The sequence below is a fragment of the Copadichromis virginalis genome, linkage group LG11 (assembly GCF_057382275.1).
Source record: "Copadichromis virginalis isolate Kocher_CV1m ecotype Utaka linkage group LG11, C_Virginalis_male_GT1.1, whole genome shotgun sequence".
NCBI classification, from domain to species: Eukaryota; Metazoa; Chordata; class Actinopteri; order Cichliformes; family Cichlidae; genus Copadichromis; species Copadichromis virginalis.
Genome location: NC_140628.1, coordinates 11669304 through 11689226, shown reverse-complemented (window position 1 = coordinate 11689226; position 19923 = coordinate 11669304). Strand labels below are relative to the sequence as shown.

Below are 19923 nucleotides of genomic sequence, written 5' to 3'. Positions count from 1 at the left end.
GATGTTAAGTTCGAAAAAACACCGGAAGTTATGTGTAATAACATTTTTTATGTTTTTAAAACTGCTGCAACATTCTTGTTAAAACTTTTAACATCATAAGTAAAGGTTAAAGTTTAACTAGGATGTTGGCGCTAATGCACACGGGATTATGGGTTAATTTCGTCTTTCGTGATAAAGCTGATGTTTTCAAAACAAAAGCACACAAGTCAACTTTGCGGTTGCCTGGACACAATAGCAATCTGTGCTCTCCATTCATCAATAGTGGACTCTAGGACATTGTATGGTTAAAAGAAGACTTTAGGCTGGAAGAGATTTGTGCGGTTAGTTGAAGTCTGCGGTCTATTCGCTTTGAATTGGCTTTTATTTTGTAAGCCGCAACCGGAAGGGCTATTTATTTTTCGCCTGCCTTTGTCTAACTCGACTGGTACTGACGGGGAGGGAAAGAAGGAGGAGGGAGTGTTCCTGGTCTGTCGACTGGTTTGACTTGTCACAGGCGCTCAAGGGAAAACGATGAATTTCAGTCACAGAAAATAGTTCGTAGTTAGCTACAAACACACGTAAAGATAACCTGGCAAACCGAGGTGCCGTGACAGAACAGCTGCGTAGGATGGGCGAGCCGGCACAGACTCCGTTTAAAACCACTGGATCCGAGTGGCTGCTGCCTGTCAGTGAATACTTGGGCTTTCCTCTTGATCAGGTAGGACAAGCGTGAGTCACAAGTCAGTGGGGCTATTTCGGAAGAATTAAATCTTTTGATATATTACTGGGTTTTTTTTCTTAAAAAATAAATAAATTTCATGTCATAAATGATGTTCCGTCAATTAACCTTGTGTTACTTGTGGGACACACGTGCCGTGGCTCCTTAAAAGTCGTCCACGTCCACATTATTGTCCTTTTATTGGAGGCTTTGTCCAAAAACTAAATTCTGTCGTTTTAAAGAAAATTATTAATAATAAAAATAACGATACAGTCCTGCAACGTGTCATACGCTGCTGTTTTACGTCCCTATAAAATTTTTACACTATCATAGTACACTATGATAATATACCGTAAAGCCCTTAATTGCCTATAAAAGTATAAAACGTGAAATGTTTGTTGATTATCTCTCTTTGCTGTTCACCCCAATCCTCATTTTTATCTCTTCCCACACAGGTGAATTTTCTGGCATGCCAGCTGTTTGCCTTAACTTCTGCCTTCTGCTTTCGTCTCTACCTCAGCCCGGCCCATGTCAGTCCCCTGGTCAGGCACTTTGTTGCCGCTCTGCTCGGTATTGGTTTTCTCGTCTTCTGCTTTGGATGGTAATGTATGGCACTGTCTCACACACTGCTCCATTCATTTTTTTCTCCAGTATGTGAGTCAAAGATATTTTATGTGTCCATGTTTCAAAAAGTGTTTTCTGTCAATGAACAAAAACTTTATATTTTATAATTACAGAACAGTCTAGGCAATAAGCTACCAGAACTTTTTCTGTAATTTCACACACTTATGTTGAACAACTAAGATGTACTGAAACGGCACTTCTTTTTCTTCTACTAAGAAGTCTCAGGGGTTAAATATTCAAATGTCTTTACAATGACAGAAAGGGGAGTTTCACTAGCCTCACTTAATATCAAAGTGGGCTGTATGTGGGCCCACCTGTATAAGATTTAAATAAAATCAGAATGCAGTGATTAATGAATCATTTACATCACACGTTTAATTGGAAAAATACTACAAAGCAATGTGTTAAATGCTGAAAGAAAAAATGGTGTTGTCCTTGGAAAAATATGTGCTTAAAACATGGTAGCAGGTCAACGTAAGAAGAAAAAGACCAGACCACTGGATCAACAGTTCTTTAAGAATATGGTCTCAGGCCCTCAGGCTGCAGCACTAAAAACAGACCTTCTGTAGGAAAAATTATTGCATGCGCTCAGGAACACTTCATGTGAACCAGATCAAGAAAACACTTCTGCCTCCTGCCACTACAGCATCATCTGTGGTGTCTAGGTCCTTTAATGCACAAGGCATTGGTATCATCCACCTTTTGTGAAGGCCACATTAATAATAATGTAAGTTTTAGAGCAAAATAATATAGCCACTCTGACAACATGCATATTGTTTGTTTCAGCAAGACAATGCTAAACTACAACATTGAAATAGCCATGGTACTAACTGGCCTGGGTGCACAGTTAGAACATGTTTTTAATGCCTCGGGCTTATAATTGTAGTAGAACACTGAGGGTATGCGGTCATGAGACAAATTGGAAACGCATGTATTTGTATGGGTGTGTATTGTAGTGCTTTAGCAGCAGGTATCTGTGGGAAATGTGTTTAAGTTGTATTGGCACATGCTGCCTGTGTCATTGAAAAGACCTACAGAATGTTTTGTGTCACTTCTGCAGGTATTCATCTCACATCCTGGCTGTGGTTGTTGCAAACTACCTGATCATCATCAAAGCTGACCTCAACAATGTGCACAGGTAAATTCAAGCCTCAAAGGCCAATAAACATAAAAGTCTAGGGAATGGCTATATAATGGATTCTGAAAGACAGAAACAAAAGTCTGAAACACCAGTGGATTCTTACATGGATTGTGCAACTGTTGCTCTTTTGCCCGTAATTCCTGTAACCATGAATTAAGCCTAGTCGGTCTGGTTGTAGTCGTTCTCATCGCGCACACACCTTTCCGGTTGCATTGACTGACGTGCCTGCTTCATCAAGCCGGTATGTGATTGACAGGACTGCGTTTACCATGATAGGGCTGCAGAACTAGCTGTTGCTGTTTTCAGGTCAAACTTGCCAGACGAGATCAACCCAGCCCACAAGCCATTCACTTCATAGGTGGGCTAAGTTGCTCAGTTTAAGCCCTTGAAGTTTACCACTCATTCACTCCCTGCCGCGCATTCCAAGAAAGACTTCATTCTACTTCACCTCGCCCCCTTTGTCTTCCTGTTCCAATGTGGCCTGAACGAAAGTACTTTTTTAAAGGCATGAAACCTTTGGAGAACACGTCAGGCGACAGGCAGCCAGGCATGCCAGCCTGACCAGTCTACTCATGAAGATAGCTAGCAGGTGTTTATGCGGATGTTGAAACTTTCATGTTTACAGGGTTTCAGTGGAACTCTTAAGAGCACATGCACATTTTCCATTATGTCTGGGTGGATATGGGTGTTGACTTCAGACAGCATGGCTCAGGTGTGTCTGGCAGTTGTTGCTTTTTTGTTTTTTTTATTACTAGAGCAAAATTGTACGGTTATCTTGGTGAGGTATTCAAGGATTACCTGTAGGTAGAGCAAAGTAGAACTGGTATTGTTCTATGGCTTTGGAGGCAAAACACTATGTAAACTCAACATGGGCTTCTGGACACACACCTCTGTGTCACTGACACGGGGAAACAAAGTAATTGAACATTTTAGGTTAAAGCCAGGACAATCTAGGGAACGATCAGAACAACGGGTGATCATTACTTTAAGATATGCCGATGTTTGTAACTGTTTAAAATTTTTTGACAATGTGAAATGTAAAGCAGAATATCAGGTTTTCAGTCCTGCAGAAATGACACAAGTTCTTACCTGTGCCTGTTCATTCTTTTGTTTTTCATTTGAGAGTGTGATGAAATAGTTGCGTCTTGTCAAAGTTAAACCATGCTGGAAGTTTTAGAGGTAGTGTAAATGGCACAAATATTTAAAAAAAAAAGAAACATTATGCTCACTTTTTTTTTTTTTTTTTTTTAATTTTTGTGAAGTAACCCAGAGAGGCAACAATCACTTGCAGTAATTTCTAATGACTCATAAGTTAAGGAAACTTCTTAATCTCCTCAAATGCATTTACTGGTGACTCAACTGTTACCACACCAGCTTGTCCTTTTTCTTTTTTTCTAGGTATTGTATTAAACGATTGATTGAACTGCCCTTTACTTTATTTACTTTGTGTCATTCTTTTCCACTCAGGTATTCCATGGTGATATCTATGGGCTATCTGACTGCGTGCCAAGTGAGCCGAGTCTTCATCTTTAACTATGGAATACCTTCCACTGACTTCTCTGGGTGAGGAAAATCTGAAGCATTTCTTTCTCTCTCCTCTTTGCCACACCTTCTTTGTGACAGCACATTATGGAGACATTTGAGGTTTAGATACGTTATCAGTTTCCACCCTTGGTGGTACCAGCTTACACACCGACTCCCCCAGCCTTGTGTACATATAAAACAACTGAAGGAAAAAAAAATAGCAGCAGCATTGTTCACAGTTGACGCTGCCCAGCTTAGGCTGCTTTCTGCCTCCCATTTTAATTGGAAATGTCTGTTTTTCTATGTGTGGTTATACTTTATAAAGCGACAGCTGACTTTGCTGGCCTCTGTATTCAGCAGCAGCTACTTTGCCTTGTTCCAGTGCGGATTAATTTGTTGGCAGCCTCATTTAGACTCCATGTGACTTTAGAGATGAGCAGCCAGGACTGTGAGTCAGCCTCTGGTGATCCCATATTGAATTAGGGATCCAGATTTTATTTTATTTTTTGATACACTTTCATGTTTTGGTATCAATTCAGTACAAAAAACCCCCAAAAAACAAACTACATTCACTACTTAACTTTGTTTCTGAGCAAAGGTTGTGTGAGTCAGACTGAACAGCAGTCATTCATGCTGATAGATTTCTGGTTTCCCTCTATATTTCTTGCTCTGTCTTTAGTAGGGTGTTATGCATCTAGCCATTGTCTCTAAAGTCTGTTTGCATTTGTTCAAGAGCATTTCCATGAACTGAAATTGACACTTGACATGAAAATCATAGGTACTATGCCCGCTCTATAATGTACAAAATGGAAAATGGAGCCTGTATGCTATAGTACTGGAGTTTTGCACATACTGGCTGAAAACATTACTTCAGAGCCCCCTGCCAGCTCTCACTGAGCTGGCACTGCCAGCCACATGGCCAGCCTCTCTCTGCCTCAGTTTTCCATGCTGTGCACACAATGCAGCCCTCACACCAACACAAACTAGTGTGTGTGTGCAAGAGAGACGTAGTTTATATGTGGACACACATTCACATGAGTTTCCTAAATGTGTGCTTGATAAGCTGAAAATCTAGCTGTGCTGGTTTAAAAGGGGCCCGATGATCCAATGAAGCTCTGGGGATAGGAAAGTATTGCATTGGATTAATAAGTGACCTGATTTGCCACAACTAGAGAAGAATGAAGTGATTCACAATGGTAAATAAATCCAAGAGTCTCTCACAGAGGCTCGGTGAGCTTGGGAAGTGCTGTGCTTAAATTGGTAATGCTTTAAATGACTTAAGTTTTTACTTTCACTTAAAAAACAAAACAAAAACATATATTAGAATTGCTATGCTATCATACTTGCAACATTTATACAATTTAAAATGATTATTAAAGTGAAATCTTTTCAAATTTGCCCACCTACAATCAGGCACAGGTTGTGAGCATCAATTTCTAAACTTCTTAAGATAAATTAAAAACAATAATTTACCATCTTTCTCTGCCCAGGCCTTTGATGATAGTAACACAGAAGCTCACCACGTTGGCTTTCCAGCTCCATGACGGTAAGTCAGACAAGTGGATGCACACATACATATGGAAGCTCAGCACATTGGCAAGCCTTTCACAGCATGCTGTCTGAGTAACTTAACAGGGATGACAGGCTTTTACACACATTTTCACACCTGTTGTAAAACATGTAGCCTAGGCTTTTATTAAAACGCGTCCTTCTGATTCTCTTCTAATGTAATGTCGAAGTCATAATTGTGAGCCACAAAATGTGCAGTCATTGATGTTGTTAGTAACATTTGTGTTTTTTTTTTTTCCATTGTGAGTTGTTAGTGTTTCAGTGAAAAAGTCTCTTAGAGTCAGAATTAAACATCTGTTAAAGAAGGACAAGAGAAGGGGGGAGGGGGGAATTAAAGATATCAACAACTCCATATTTTTTTCAGGTATGTGTAAGAAGACTGAACAGTTGACACAGGAGCAGAAGCTCATGGCTATAGAGTAAGTTTACACAGCAAAGCAAGTTAGTAACTTACAGTGGTAACTGTGTGTGTGTGTGTGTGTGTGTGTGTGTGTGTGTGTGGTTTTTTTAAACAGAGTCTAATTTTAACAGACTAGAGATCTTTGGGATTTTCCTATGTCCGATTTTAGCCTTCAAGTCTGCATAGATGAACGTACATATACCAGCCACTTTATTAGGTACACTTGCTAGTATTGGGTTGGCCCCCCTTTTGCATTTCAAACTCTTTATTTTTCATGACACTGATTCACCAAGGTGCTGGAAACATTCTTCAAATTTTAGTCTATATCAGGGGTGGGCAACTCCAGGCCTCGAGTGTCGGTGTCCTGCAGGTTTTAGATCTCACCCTGGGTCAACATACCTGAATCAAATGATTAGTTTGTTACCAGGCGTCTGGAGAACTTCAAGACATGCTAAGGAGGTAATTTGGCCATATAGATCAGCTGTGATTGGATCAGGGACACACCTGAAACATGCAGGACACTGGCACTCGAGGCCTGGAGTTGCCTACCCCTGGTCTTTGTCAACATGACTGCATCACAGAGCTGCTGCAGATTTGTCAGCTACACCTTCATTATGCAGAATGATTTCAAATTCCTGTACCATCACAACTCAAAGGTGCTCTATTCAACTGTGACTGTGGAGGTCTTTTGAATCCACTACAGTTTGCGATGATGTGAGCTGTGAGATATGATGCTGGAAGCAATCATTAGACAATGAGTACATTGTGGTCATAAAGAGATGGACATTGTCAGTAACAATACTCAAGTAGGCTGTGCCATTGGACAATGCGCATATGGTGCTAAGTGGCCCAAAGTGTGGCACAAAAATAGCCCCCAGACCACTACACCACCACCACCAGTCTAAATTGTTCATACAAACCAGGATGGATCCATACTTTCATGGTGTTTACACAAAATTCTGACCCCGACCCAAATGTTGCACCAGAAATTAAGACTTATCAGACCAGGTAACCTTTTCTAGTCTTGTGCTGTCCAGTTTTGGTGAGCTCGTGTGAGTTGTAGCCTCAGTGTGGTACCTGGTGCTTCAAGGGTTGATAAATGTTCTATTTACAGATGCTCGTCTGTAGCTCTTAGTTGTAACAAGTGGTTATTTGAGCTACTATTGCCTTCTTATCAGCTTGACCAATCTGGCGATTTTCCTCTGAGCTCTGGCATCAGCGATTCTTTTTTGCCTAGAGAACCACTGCTTATTGGAGATTTTCTTTTTTTCTGACCATCTCCAGAGATAATTGTGTGAGAAAATCCCAGTAAAATCAGCTTTTTCTGAACCACCAGTCTGGCAATAAGAACTATACCACATTCAAATCCACTTAATTCAACTTTATTCTATACTGTACTGCTCGGTTTGAACTTCAGCATTGACCGTGTCTACATGCCTAAATGCATTAAGTGGCTGCCATGTCATTGACTGACTACACATTTGGATTAAGGAGCAGTTTAGCAGGTGTACCTAATAACGTAACTGGTGAGTGTAATCCTATAATGTAAAGTTTACATGTGCAGCAAAGATGTGCAGATACTTTAACAGTGCATCTGAACTTGGACCTTATTTAAAGAATAAATAACTGTTTCTTTTCCTTTAGCCACGAAGGACAATGACAAGGACATGAAATCATGGTGAATAGTTTATTTATGGAAAAAAGCATGCTGGGAACTTAGAAAAGAGACATCGTTTTGCATGGAAAAACATTTTTGTGCATGTGAATTCATGAAATCACATTATCAATGGACTGTACTATGCATGCCGTTTTAAAATGAATTAAAATGTATTTTAAAAGCAGCCATAAAATATAGCCACCTACCTGTGCAATAACCCAGTAGCTGTAAATCTGGTAATTGATGTGTTTGTCATAATACTTAAATATTCGATTAACTGGACTAATTTTGTTCTTATTTATCAGGGACCAGACATTGTCCTTATTCCAGTTTTGCATACAAGTTCTCCTGTACTGTAAATATTACACATAGTTTGTAACATGGATGGAAGCACATTTGGTCATGAATTAGGTCAGGTTTTAATACCCATCCTGGTTCGTTTTATTGCTCGGCAGCTGGTATATGTACAGGGTCAGAGAAACAGAGTTAAAGGCGAGCAATGATGCTGAGTGATCATGACCTGTTGGATGTTTAATTTAAAACTAGATGGCATGTATTTCTCAGATCACCTTGGAAGAAAATCTAAAGTAGCACCGTCACGTTTCACTCAAAGCGATCTCAGTTAGTGTTTCGAAAAGGTTTGTTTCTTTTCAGTGATTTCTGCCTCGTCTCTTTGTAGTGTGAGGCCTTCTCTCATCGAGTACCTGAGTTACAATCTGAACTTTCTGAGTGTCTTGGTGGGGCCATGCAGTAACTACAAAGAGTACATAGACTTCATAGAGGGCAGACACATCAGCACGAGGCTCAAGCAGCAGCATGCCTCAAGTAATCGGCAGAATGGCTACAATAAGACCCAGGACCCATCACCTCTGGTAAGTTCATGAATACTGGTTACTACTCTTGTAGTCTTTAACTTTTTTCATTTTTATATTGATAGGTTATTGTTTTATCAGGAGGGGGATTAAATGCTTATCCAGCAATATGTTTCTTCTTCCATTGGTTGGAATCTCTGTAACTTTACTACAGTGGCTTTACTTCTTGTTCTTGTTTTATTGAAAGAGCGTTTGAACTGTCCTTTACTTTACATCATTCACAGTTCAAAAATAATTCTTTTACTGGGATGTGGTGCATGCTTACACTTGATTCAGTTTCTGAAGTAGGTCATTTTGACTCTCTTCCCCATCTTCTTAGCTAGTTTTCTTCTGATTGGCTGTTCCTTGGAAATAAGTTTACACAAGTTCACAGCAAGAGTTGCGTGTCTGAATTGACATGAGGATCTGGCCTTCTTGATATCCTACAGAAACAAGAGTAGATAAAACTTAGAACAGGTGTTTAGAGGAGTCTAAATTGAATAAAGATGTGCAAAATTTCGCCTACGCACAATGAATATTTTTGGAATTACAGGCCCTTAAAATTCACGTTAGCAGGCCAGGACTTTTAAGGACTAAAGAGCAAAACGACCTTGCTATGATGTAACTTCTTTTGACCTGTTATCTATCCAACATTGTGAAAACACCCTTGAAGTTCTCTATTGAATTCTCAGAAAACAAATAAAACGTCTAAGCTATAAATGTTTATTTCGGTTACTCTGTCATAGTAATTGAAATCTGTGCAAAGTTGCTATCAAAATTATGATGCATCCCGTGATGCTAGCGCTGAAAGTTGATTATAGAAAATTAGATTTTTCTTTACATTGTAAAACTTGCAGAGGGTGTAAAATTACATTGGTTGCAGTTTTTAATAGCTGAAATTTGTTTCATGTGATAGCTGTTGTACTTAAGGAGTTATGCTGGAAAAAACAATAAGGTTACCTAAAAAGCACCAAATTTCAACCTAACCTCTTTAGCATAAATTACATGGGGGCCTATAACTCAGAAAATACCTTCAGTAGGGAGGTTAAAGTTTTGCATGGCTTCATTTTCATAAAAAAAACTATAGAAAGGTCTTGGCTGATGTGGACTAGATAAAAATCTGCTACAAACATATAGTCGCAGAAGGTCAGATATTACTGAGGTACCCAGGAGGACTTTTTTCAGCTTCAAAGAAAATGTGTAACTTCTGTGGTGAACATTTTAAATGTATCCACTAGAGCAGAGCTACAAACTGATAGTTTGTTTCTGGTTTCTCTTGGGTTAAGTTAAGCCATAGATGCTGATTGCTTAAGATTTAATGGTAATCCTAATATTCTCCATTTGTAATGGTGCTTCTATCAGTGCTCAGAAGTAATTTGCTTTCTCTGCAGAACGCCGTTTGTCATAAGCTGCTAGTCTGCGCCGGCTGTATGCTGTTCTTCCTTACTGTCACTCGGTCCTTGCCCATAAAGTACAACGTTGACCCCGACTTTGTGAGCCAAGCCTCCTTCCTCACCAGGCTCACTTATGCTTTCTTCTCCATACAAGCTGCAAGGCCCAAATTCTACTTCGCCTGGACATTAGGTGGGTATTTAGTGCGTCTGTGTGTTTTACTTGGCCAGTTTGTTTTGTTTTTTATTGCTTCTGGGGACAAATGCCACGGATGTCATGTGATGATCTTCTTCTTCCTCTGTTAGCTGATGCAGTCAACAATGCTGCAGGATATGGTTTCCTTGGGATGGATGAACATGGAAAGCCATCCTGGGACCTCATCAGCAACCTCAACATCATCGGGATTGAGGTGCCGCGTTTCAGATGCTTAAAATCGAGACCATGATCTTTCAGCACTGTGTCCAATTGTGAGTTAATTAGACACTGGAGCACACTCTTATTGTAGCTATTGATCTTTTTTCTTTTAGACAGCAACCAGCTTCAAGACCTTCATAGACAACTGGAATATTCGAACAGGAATTTGGCTTAAAACGTAAGTGTTGCGAGTGTGAAATCAAATTGTGTGCACAGTCGGAAAGTGGGGGAAAAAAAAGTGAAATTCCCAACCCGTTCCTTTTTCAGGGTGTGCTATGACCGAGCACCAAAGCACCGTTTGGCGTTGACCTTTATCCTGTCTGCTTTGTGGCATGGTGTTTATCCAGGGTACTATTTTACCTTCCTCACCGCCATCCCCATCACCATAGCAGCAAGAGCTGTAAGTTGTCTACATTATCTGCAAAGTAATGCTCTAAAATACAAATGGAAGGTAATCGGACTGTATGGACACAAACTGACCATGAATAGATGGGACAGCTCTTGTTACATTTACAACGGTAGCTTTGTGAAGATTAAGGATATTTCAGTTTCCTCAGTACAACTACAAACAAAAACATATCTTATCAGTATGAAAGTGGCTCTAAAAATGTTTTTGGTGCCTGTTCAAACAAAACCTCTCTGGGAACAGCTTTAACTGACTTTTTATTGCACTTGGCACTTTCTGCTTCTCGCATGTTAATTAAATAGTTCAACAAAAGTTTTCCTTGAATACACTAATCCTGTCATCTGTTAAACGATAATTGTTGTCCGTCTGCCTCTCCCCACCAGATACGGAGGTCAATTCGTCATTACTTCCTGGGCTCCAGAGTGATGAAGCTGGGTTATGACATCTTGACTTGGGCAGCCACACAGCTGGCCATCTGCTACACTGTCATGCCTTTTCTCCTTCTTGCAGTTAACTACACTATAGTTTATTACAGGTACGTCATACCCCGCTTTAATCAAATTATCCTTTTGCTTCAACTCTGTGTGGTTCTGCGTTCTATTAATCTTTCTATGTACTCATACATGTGAAGGTGAGCAGGAACCCCTCTACATACATCCATAAACTTCCAAAGAGGCATAATCACGCTGACTGTAACCACAGGCATGCCGAGTGGATTGTCAACAGTTCTTATATCATGCGTCAATAAACCGTTCTTGGCCACATTTCCTCTCTTTGACAGTTGAGCGAGAGACAGGAAGTAAGGGCAAGTCCCCGAGACTGCTCTTTGCAATGCTCTAGATTCTCCTTTAGCTCTAGCATAATAAATCCCCTTTATTTCCTTATTTTCTGCAGTAAATGTCTGTCTGCACACCTGTAGACCATATAGGAGCACGCAACTGTGTGTTTATGTAGTATTTAAAAATCCTTTACTATTTAAAAACATAAAACAATTCGGTGACGTTTCATGTTCGTGTGTATTTTGATGGTCTTAGAACTAATTTTTAATCCACACCCACTGGCCATTTTATTAGGTATACCATGTTAATACTGGTATTAACATGCTAATACTGGTATTGTTAGCATGGTATAGCTTTGAAGGCCCTTTTGCCTTCAAAACTGCTTCAGTTTTTTCACAGCATTGGCTCACCTAGGTTCATTAGTCCATACTGACATGCAAAAGCATGACAGTTGCTACAGATTTTCTTTGCTGCTCATCCATGATGTGAATTTCCTAAACTACCACATCCCAAAGGTGCTTTTAGATTGAGAGCTGTTGATTGTGGAGGATATTTGAGTACATGTTCAAGAAACTAGTTTTGGGGTTAATTTTTTCTGCATTTTGGCATGGTGTGTTATTGTGCTGGTAGCACCATTAAAAACTAGTTACATTGTGGTTACAAAGGGATGAACATGGTCAGCAACAATAGTCAGGTAGGTCAGTTTGAGCTTAATGGGCTCAAAGTGTACCAAGGTGTGGTCCCCCACACCATTGCACCACCAACAGCAGCCTGAACCATTAATACCATGCAGGGCGTGCCTTGTAGAGTCATGCTTTCATGGTGTTTACACCAAACTCTGACCCTAACGTCTGAATCTGGCAGCAGAAATTGTAACTCATCAGCATCTTATCCAAGCAACGTTCTTCCAGTGTCTAGTTTTGGAGAGCCACTGTGAGATTCCTGTTCTTAGCTGACAGCATGGTGTGGTTTTCTGCTACTATTGTGCATTAAGAGATGGTCTTCTGCATATCTTGGTTGTAATTATTTGGGTGTAATAATGTGAATCACCGTTACTTTCCTATCAGCTCTAAAGTAGTCTGGCCATTTTGACCTCTGGCATCAACAAGGCATTTTTACCCAGAGAACTGCTTCTTACCGGATATATTTTTATTTAATTTATTTATTTTTAACCATTTGGACCACCAGACTGTTGTGTGGGAAATTGTCAGTTGCTCAGCAGTTTCTGAAATGCTCAGGATACTCCAGCCATCTGGCACCAACAACCATGTCACATCCAAAGTCACTCACTTCACCTTTCTTTCTTTCTCATTCTGTTGCTTAGTTTGAACTTCAGCAGGTCATCTTAACCATACTCACGTGCCTAAATGCATTATGTTGTTGCCATGTGACTAGTTTTGAAACATATGATGACTGCTTGCCCCATTGTAAACACAATGCGCATGGTTTCTTGTCATAAGTTAGTAGTTAAGTGTGATATTGTTGCTCGTTTCTAATCTGAATTATTAATGAATCTAGTATAAATCTAGCTGGATCATTTTTTTCCCTACATAATAAAAGTTCCACTCTGTTTTTCCCACCTAGGTCCATGTACTTCCACGTGCACATAATCAGCATTCTGGCTGCAGTCGCCCTGCATCGCAAACATAAACCCAGGGAACCCACCACCAAAACCTCCTCTGACTCCTCCTCCGCTCCGTGCTCAGCCCAGTGCCAGCATGTTCACTCCAACAACAATGACAAAGACTGAAAATCTCACTTCGCGTTCTTTTACCAGGCTTTTAGGACTGTCTCCTCTCAAAGACAAATGAGTATCCCTAGGGCATTCAGCCAGCTTGAAATGGGAAAACATTGTGCTATTTATTTTTTGACTATACAGAGTAAAGGAAATTTGTACTTATGGTACTGGATGTGTACGGGGAGAGCCCTCTCCCATGATTGAAGCTCATCAGGCAGACACTGAAGAAAAACCTCAGCTGAGGAAATGGTTCTGGTACAACCACCACCACCAGAATGCTGGCCCCCAACCCCCAACCCCCTTTCCCCTTTTACCTACTCCCGCTCCCTGCAGCTTTTCCTCCCTCCTTGGCCATCTCACCAGCACCAGCCTGCCTCCTCCAACAACAATACAACAGTGTGAAGAGAGTATTGAGACTCACTTTCGTTCCTGTCCTCAATCTGTGCTGTCCCACTGACTGGTGGGATCTCAGCCAGCACAACGGGTCTGCAGCTCATAAACGGGCCACAAATACCAGGACACATGCACACGCAAACTCATGCATAAATAGACACTAGGAAACAAAAACGCACATATAGTCGCTCTTAGACATGTTTGTACTCGGTCGCATTCGGGCGGCACACAAAGGCTGCCCTTGTGAGGCTGCAGAGGAGCATGCCAAGAGGAGGCTGCACCCGCTGCACTCGCTCTGCCCAGAGGATTTTGTAGATCTGTGTGGGTGATGGTTCGCCCCACTGTTATATCCCAACAGCCACTGTCAGTGACCCCCGAGTGTGTGGACCTAATCATGAACTGTCACAATACTTCCACTGTTTACTGGCTTGGATTAAAACCACATGAAAAACTAATCAGACCATGGAGCTCTTAAGCTTTTTAGTGGAAGCCTTAATATTACTGTTAACCATTACTAATGTTTTTAATGAGTATGGCAGCTCCTTCAGGTGAGGAGACTAGTATTTTATAGTTTCTATATTTCTTGGCTTCAGTCCCTGTGAACAAAAAGGAAAAGGTAAGAAATAAAATGAAATCTTTTGCCCCTGTTGGTTGAAAGCCAAAGTACACTTCCCATAGTTAAATTAGTAAAGTTGATCTATTCCTCTACTGAAAGTCCCCTTTTCTCTAACAGTGACAAAAGTGAAGGTAGTTAATGTGCACAGTGCTCAGTCCCTGTTGGCAAAATGTCAAGGAAGCTGAGAAAAGGCTCAAAATGGAAATTATGATCTGAAAAAGTGATGTTTCCGTGATTCTTTGTAGCAGCGGAGGTTTGATTTAACAGAGACATCTGGTGGTTGTGTGAACTGAGCTGAGCCAAGTCATGAAGAAAAGTCATCTGACTGACATAAACAGCCATTTTTCCATGTGACACGATGGCGTTGCATCAGAATTCATTTTCTTCCCTGCACAAGCGTTTCCTTTTGCACAGATGATGCTGAAAAACTAGAAGTTAATGTGCAGATTAGACTGTAAACACGAGACACCTTTGCCTTTTTAATTTATTTTGCAGTACTTTTTTTTTTTTTTTTAATTTTAGGACTGATTACAGATTTTGGAGCATTAGTAGTTTTAAAGGTGGCACAGTCGGATTGTTCTTTAATGGTGCTGTCTGCAAGCTATGTGATAGCTTTTCAATACGTTTGTTATAACACGAGTTGCAGTGCAAGATGTTGTTTTGTAAAGAAAATGCGCATCACATTTGAAAATGTCTTACAATGCATTATACAAGTTGCCTAGTGCATCACGTTTAATCACGTTAGAAGAACAATCTTAATGTTTTTTTATAATCCGTGTTGGAATTTAATCTAAACTTGATAACGACAGAAAATGTTCGCCTGTTTGGCTCACTTTTTACATACTGACTAAACCCTTAAATTTATTAAGGCTCTGCTTTGAGGCTTGACTTTTTGACATATCAGGTGATGTTACAGCTGCTTCACAAAACTTGGGATGAGGAGAAAGCATGAATTTAACACTTAAAAAATAGACATACCAGGGTATTTTAAAGGAAGTTAAAAATGCTATTAAATTTTTTTGAATATGGTAATCTTTGAACGTACATGAGTACATTTGGGTCTAAAAAGTGTGAGTGTATTACACTTGGTACCCACAGGCCTCATTAACCCGGCAACATATTTGTGGCTCCACGGGTTTCTGTGTCGGCGCTGTGATTTTAGAGCAGGAAGACGAGCAGAGGGGCAGATTTACAGTATGAATATGTTGACGAGCAGCTATTTAAATTATTTAATACCGATACTGAAGATATTTTTGTATTTGCTTTGATGATGTTTGCTGTCTAATTGTACTGAATGTGAGATTTTCTGATTACACCAGTGCTCCATTTTAGTGTTTTGTGTGGAGGAAAGTCTGAGTAACAAATAAAGCTCGAATGAAACTCTGTTGCAGGTTTATTATAAACTATAACGAAGACGCTTTTTGTTTTTGTGCTCTGAAGATGTGACTGTAAAACCTCTTTTAGGAACAAACAATTTCTGATGTCAGAAGAAAACATTTGCTGTGTTCGTTCTTACAGTTTGCTCTCCTTCTCCATGCGACGCCTCTCCCCACAGCAATTTAACCTCGGATGATATTCTCAAAGGGGCTCCGTCTTTGTCCCTTGTGTCACGTCTTTTCCCATGTGACACAGACGTGTGTGGGTGTGTGCGCGTGTGCAGTGATTCTGCCTGAATTCAGTCACGTAATGACAACTGTGAGGCAAGACGAGAGGAAAACAAACATGTATAAAATGAAGTGAACAATCACTACACTGCCTGACTGTTTTCATTTTAGAGAGACTCAAATACCTCAGCTGTTATTAAAACAACAACAGCTGATCAGAAAAGTATGGATGCTTGCATAGCTAGTTTTTGCAAATATAACCAATCATCTAGAAGGATTAGAAAAGTTGAGAGTATGCACCTTTTTTTAGTCAGCTGTAGTGTTTGCATATTTCTTAGAAATCCTCAACCTGTCACCTAAAAATGTGTAAACAAGTTGGATAAGTTTTCCACACAAGCTACAAAAATGTACAGGATGAAAGGAAAAAATGACTAATCTATGAAGTTTGATCAAATTACAGAATGAAAAAAGAAAAGATTATCATACATTTCATCATCGAAACAAATAACAAAACAAAATTTAACTGTCCTTAATGAACAATATAAAACAAGAAAAAGCCTCCACTTATTGTTCAGGCTCAGTCCTTGTCTTTCATTTGTTCATGCATTCTGTGCTAGTCCTCCTAAATCTTTGCTACTATTTGATCCAAACGCTTGCACAGGAGTAGGAAGAGATATTAAAAAAGGAGGAGAGGCTGGAAGTTCCTGGATCATAAAGAAAAGCACAGCTTCACTTTCCCAAGCTGACAGAATGTTAATGATCCAAAGGCAAAGTTTTGAAATGACTTTCAAAATGCTTGTAATTCCTAAACAGTGAATGAAATACTTTTGCTAAACCCTGAGAATTAAACCTGGAAGTCTGCACTTCAATTCCATCTTGATACTTTGATTTAACATCCACTGCGTTGGTGTGAAGAGGCAAAATTTATCATCATTTGCAGATAGCCTGATGGCTGAAGAGCTGCAGGCCACGCATTTACATTACATACATTTAAAAACAGCGTCCTCATGCAGAACATTCTGGAAAAGTCCACACTAGGGAAGATGTTTGCAGCCAGGTCGCAACTTTAATCAAAGCAGATCAATTCTGAAACAAAACACAGCAACACACTCCTATAATCTACACCAGTTTTATCCGTCTACATTATATTTAAGGATTATTTTAATGGTTCTATTCTTTATACAGTTGCACAGAGCACATCTTTACCTTCACAGACAGCAAAACATGAATTTTTCAGCCCCTTGGACTCCATCACGACACAGGAGCAACTGGGCAAACTGATTATTCTCGGCTAAAATGAAGTTTCCTAGAGAGATGAAGCTGATCTCAGCTCCTGCTTGTACCAATGCAATGAATTTAAACAACTTACCAACTCACAGCATTCGAGGAACACCAGAATGTCAAACAAAAAAGATCCTCAATGCATGCATTTGACTGCAGCATGCTGGATTCAAACATTTCTTTTTTTCTACCTTATTTTCAAAAAACAACAACAACAAAAAGAGATCGCAGCTCAAAATTTCTGTGAACTGGAGATCTTGTTGGCTCTCAATAGCACAATAACTTCAGTCGTGTATTTTAAATGGTATCCAGGAAAAGGCAGTATTACCATACTTTAACTGAGATTATATGTTTTTACTGCGGCTGGCACACTGAAGAGAGCCTTAAAGCCTGGGACAGGCCATTTAACGGCGCGGTTCAAAGAGGCAAATTGCTGTTATTACTGCAAACCTTTCCCATCCTTCATAAAATCCTTTTTGCTTTGAACAGACAATCCAATTTTAAGCAACTGAAGTTTATCGCTAGCCATCTTAAATTGAAGCACATGATTCTTTGTGGCCACAAAATAGTTTTTATTTATTTTAAATAACTTGTGCATCTTATTCCAGCATGAGTACTTTACCTCTCCTTTATCCTCCACCAGTGAGTCATCCTGCTGTGATGCACAACCTTACAACATACTGTTTTTTTAAATTAAGGTTTCTTTTTATTAACAGTGCATGCAAGGTGGATATCAAGCAATCAAGATAAAAAACTCAAAAATCCTAGCTACATATATGTACGCGTTCATTTTCTTCATTATTATCATTCTTCAGGATCACTCTTACCCACGCGGTAAATATTGAAAACAGTCATATACAGGGTATACAGGGTCTCCTTAGTCTTTTTAGAACAAGCGTAGTGAGTTCAGACTGTAACATAAAGCGGTCAGCCGCTGGGTCCTTCAAGCTGCTAAAATATACTCACGCAGGTATATTTTGTGCTGATAAATATTTTCACGGCCCTTTGAGATATAGAAGAAACACAATACAAACGTACATGAATACCAGTCTGAATATTATAACAAAATAAATACATTTGCTGTGACGCAGAGCTGCCTCTCGTATATTTCTAAACACTTCTTCAGTGCAGCTCCTGAAGGAGAATCATTCAGAAAAATAATTACAGGGTGATGAGCGATGTGAGGAAAGTTGGAAATTATGACCGGGGGAGACTAGCAGCTAAGGTTTGTGGGAGCTGTGGCGAATTAAAGCCTGCGTGTGTGTGTGTGTGTGTGTGTGTGTGGGGGGGGGGGGGGGGGGGGGGGGGGTGTCGTCGTCGTAGCAGGTCCACCAAGTTGAAAGAAAACAACTAGATCTCCATCTATCGGCCAGCGGAGGGCAGTAACACACAATAGAAGTGAGGGACAGGAAGAAATGCAGCCCGTCTGCACACACCGTAACAGTTAATCTCACAAAATGAAAACACTACAGCAGTCACGTTATGCAAAATAACATTCATCTCCCCCCAAACCTCCACCTCTACGTGTGGCTGTTTTCAGAAGAGGTTGAATATCATCTCACCTCTGAGGGGGATATATTGTATTTCGTCCAGTGGGTGCAAATGTGGACATATGAACCGGAGGATCAGTGCAAATGAGGAAAGAGGATCCAGGTGATCCACAGTTTATACTTCATATCGTTGTTCACTGCCTCTTCCTCCCTCTGCCTCTTCTTTAAAATATTTTGTAGGACTTTTAAATACATTTCACTTCTTCAGTGATTTGTGTGAACCCTTTGGCAGAGGTGTGCATATGCAGTGCACCACTGAAGAGAAGAAGAAGCTTTCAGGTGTTACAGATTTAACCACCTGCAGCGGACTAGTTGTCAAGGTCTGTGGATGAGGCAGGACTTGCTCAAATCCAGAAGCTTACATGTTTTAGGAACTGAAGACACCGTGTTCTTGGTTTATAACCACCAAAAACTGACAGGGAAACACGGAAAAGGTGTTTAAACATTGGCTGATCTGGAACACTAAACTGACTTTGTTCCGTCTTCCCTGTAAGGTTTTCAAGATTTCTGACAGAAAACAAGAACTTTATAACACGACTGAGCTCTAACTGGGTTTTCTCCTATATAATTTCAGGGGGTGCATGAAGCTGTCAGTTAACCTATATGCGATCTAGCCATCTATAGCCAGAGGTAAGAGGAGGTGTCTTAGACAAATGACCGTGTCGGTCAGTCGAGACGAAGTGAGGTTACGGGATCAGGTAGCAGCAGTCGTTTCTTCGAGAGATGACGAGCCTCCTGTGCTTAAGTTCAGAGTTTGTGATCGAATATTATCTAAAATCCTCTTCAGAATACCTCAGATAGTTCGACTGAGCCGTGTGATTGGACCGTATGGAGTTCACTGATATTACCATACGCTCCAGCGCACAAGGCGAGAGCAGTCGGCGTCAGATTAAGTCAAGCATTCAAACGGATTCTGAATAGTATTTGTCTCTAGCCTCGCCTCAGTTTTTGCTGCTCTCTGTTGGAGCAGGTGGCGACTGCGTTTGCTCCTTCACCTCCGTCTGGCCTTCTTTCTTCTCATCCTCGTCCTTGAAGAAGAGGAGGGGAAACATACCGAGGATGCAGCCGATGCCCACGCCGATGGCTTTACCCTGCGGGTGGGAAGAAGACAACAAAGATTTTAGCAAAGATGGAGGGATTTCTGCACATTGTTACCGTGGGATTATTCTTCATTTATTTCAGGATTGCATATTGTTCTCTAGGTGTGATCTTTGCAGGTTGGCAAATCCTTGAGAGACCCTCAAATTTCTTTTTCTTTTATTTGCAGAAAGCCCGCCTTATTGCTGT

General features: G+C 40.4%; 2 protein-coding genes across 3 annotated transcripts in view; one reads left to right on the top strand and one right to left on the bottom strand.

The window, feature by feature from the left end:
• Positions 1-443: 443 nt before the first annotated feature.
• mboat1 (membrane bound O-acyltransferase domain containing 1) lies at positions 444-13458 on the top strand. 2 transcript variants are annotated; one of them, XM_085473170.1, is made up of 13 exons: positions 444-697; positions 1153-1298; positions 2382-2459; positions 3930-4025; positions 5477-5532; positions 5920-5974; positions 8292-8484; positions 9855-10047; positions 10161-10264; positions 10383-10447; positions 10537-10669; positions 11059-11210; positions 13039-13458. In XM_085473170.1, the coding sequence occupies exons 1-13, from the start codon at positions 608-610 to the stop codon at positions 13202-13204; spliced, it is 1527 nt and encodes a 508-aa protein (XP_085329296.1). In that variant the 5' UTR covers positions 444-607; the 3' UTR covers positions 13205-13458. The 2 variants fall into 2 exon arrangements, with proteins under 2 accessions (XP_085329296.1, XP_085329297.1); XM_085473171.1 differs by lacking the exons at positions 444-697; positions 1153-1298 and adding an exon at positions 1309-2048.
• Positions 13459-18394: 4936 nt separating this feature from the next.
• Positions 18395-19923, bottom strand: part of LOC146698153 (transmembrane protein 65-like) — a 47084-nt gene continuing 45555 nt past the window's right edge. The window contains exon 8 of the mRNA XM_085473169.1: positions 18395-19727. Coding sequence (XP_085329295.1) covers positions 19578-19727 — 150 coding nt within the window. The 3' untranslated portion in view covers positions 18395-19577. The remainder of the gene's footprint in view (positions 19728-19923) is intronic.

Excerpts from the sequence above, each read along its gene's own strand:
- mboat1 (XM_085473170.1), top strand. The coding sequence starts at position 608 with ATGGGCGAGCCGGCACAGACTCCGTTTAAAACCACTGGATCCGAGTGG. Across the intron at positions 698-1,152 it reads TGGGCTTTCCTCTTGATCAG|GTGAATTTTCTGGCATGCCA; the intron begins GTAGGACAAGCG and ends CTTCCCACACAG. Across the intron at positions 10,448-10,536 it reads ACAGGAATTTGGCTTAAAAC|GGTGTGCTATGACCGAGCAC; the intron begins GTAAGTGTTGCG and ends TTCCTTTTTCAG.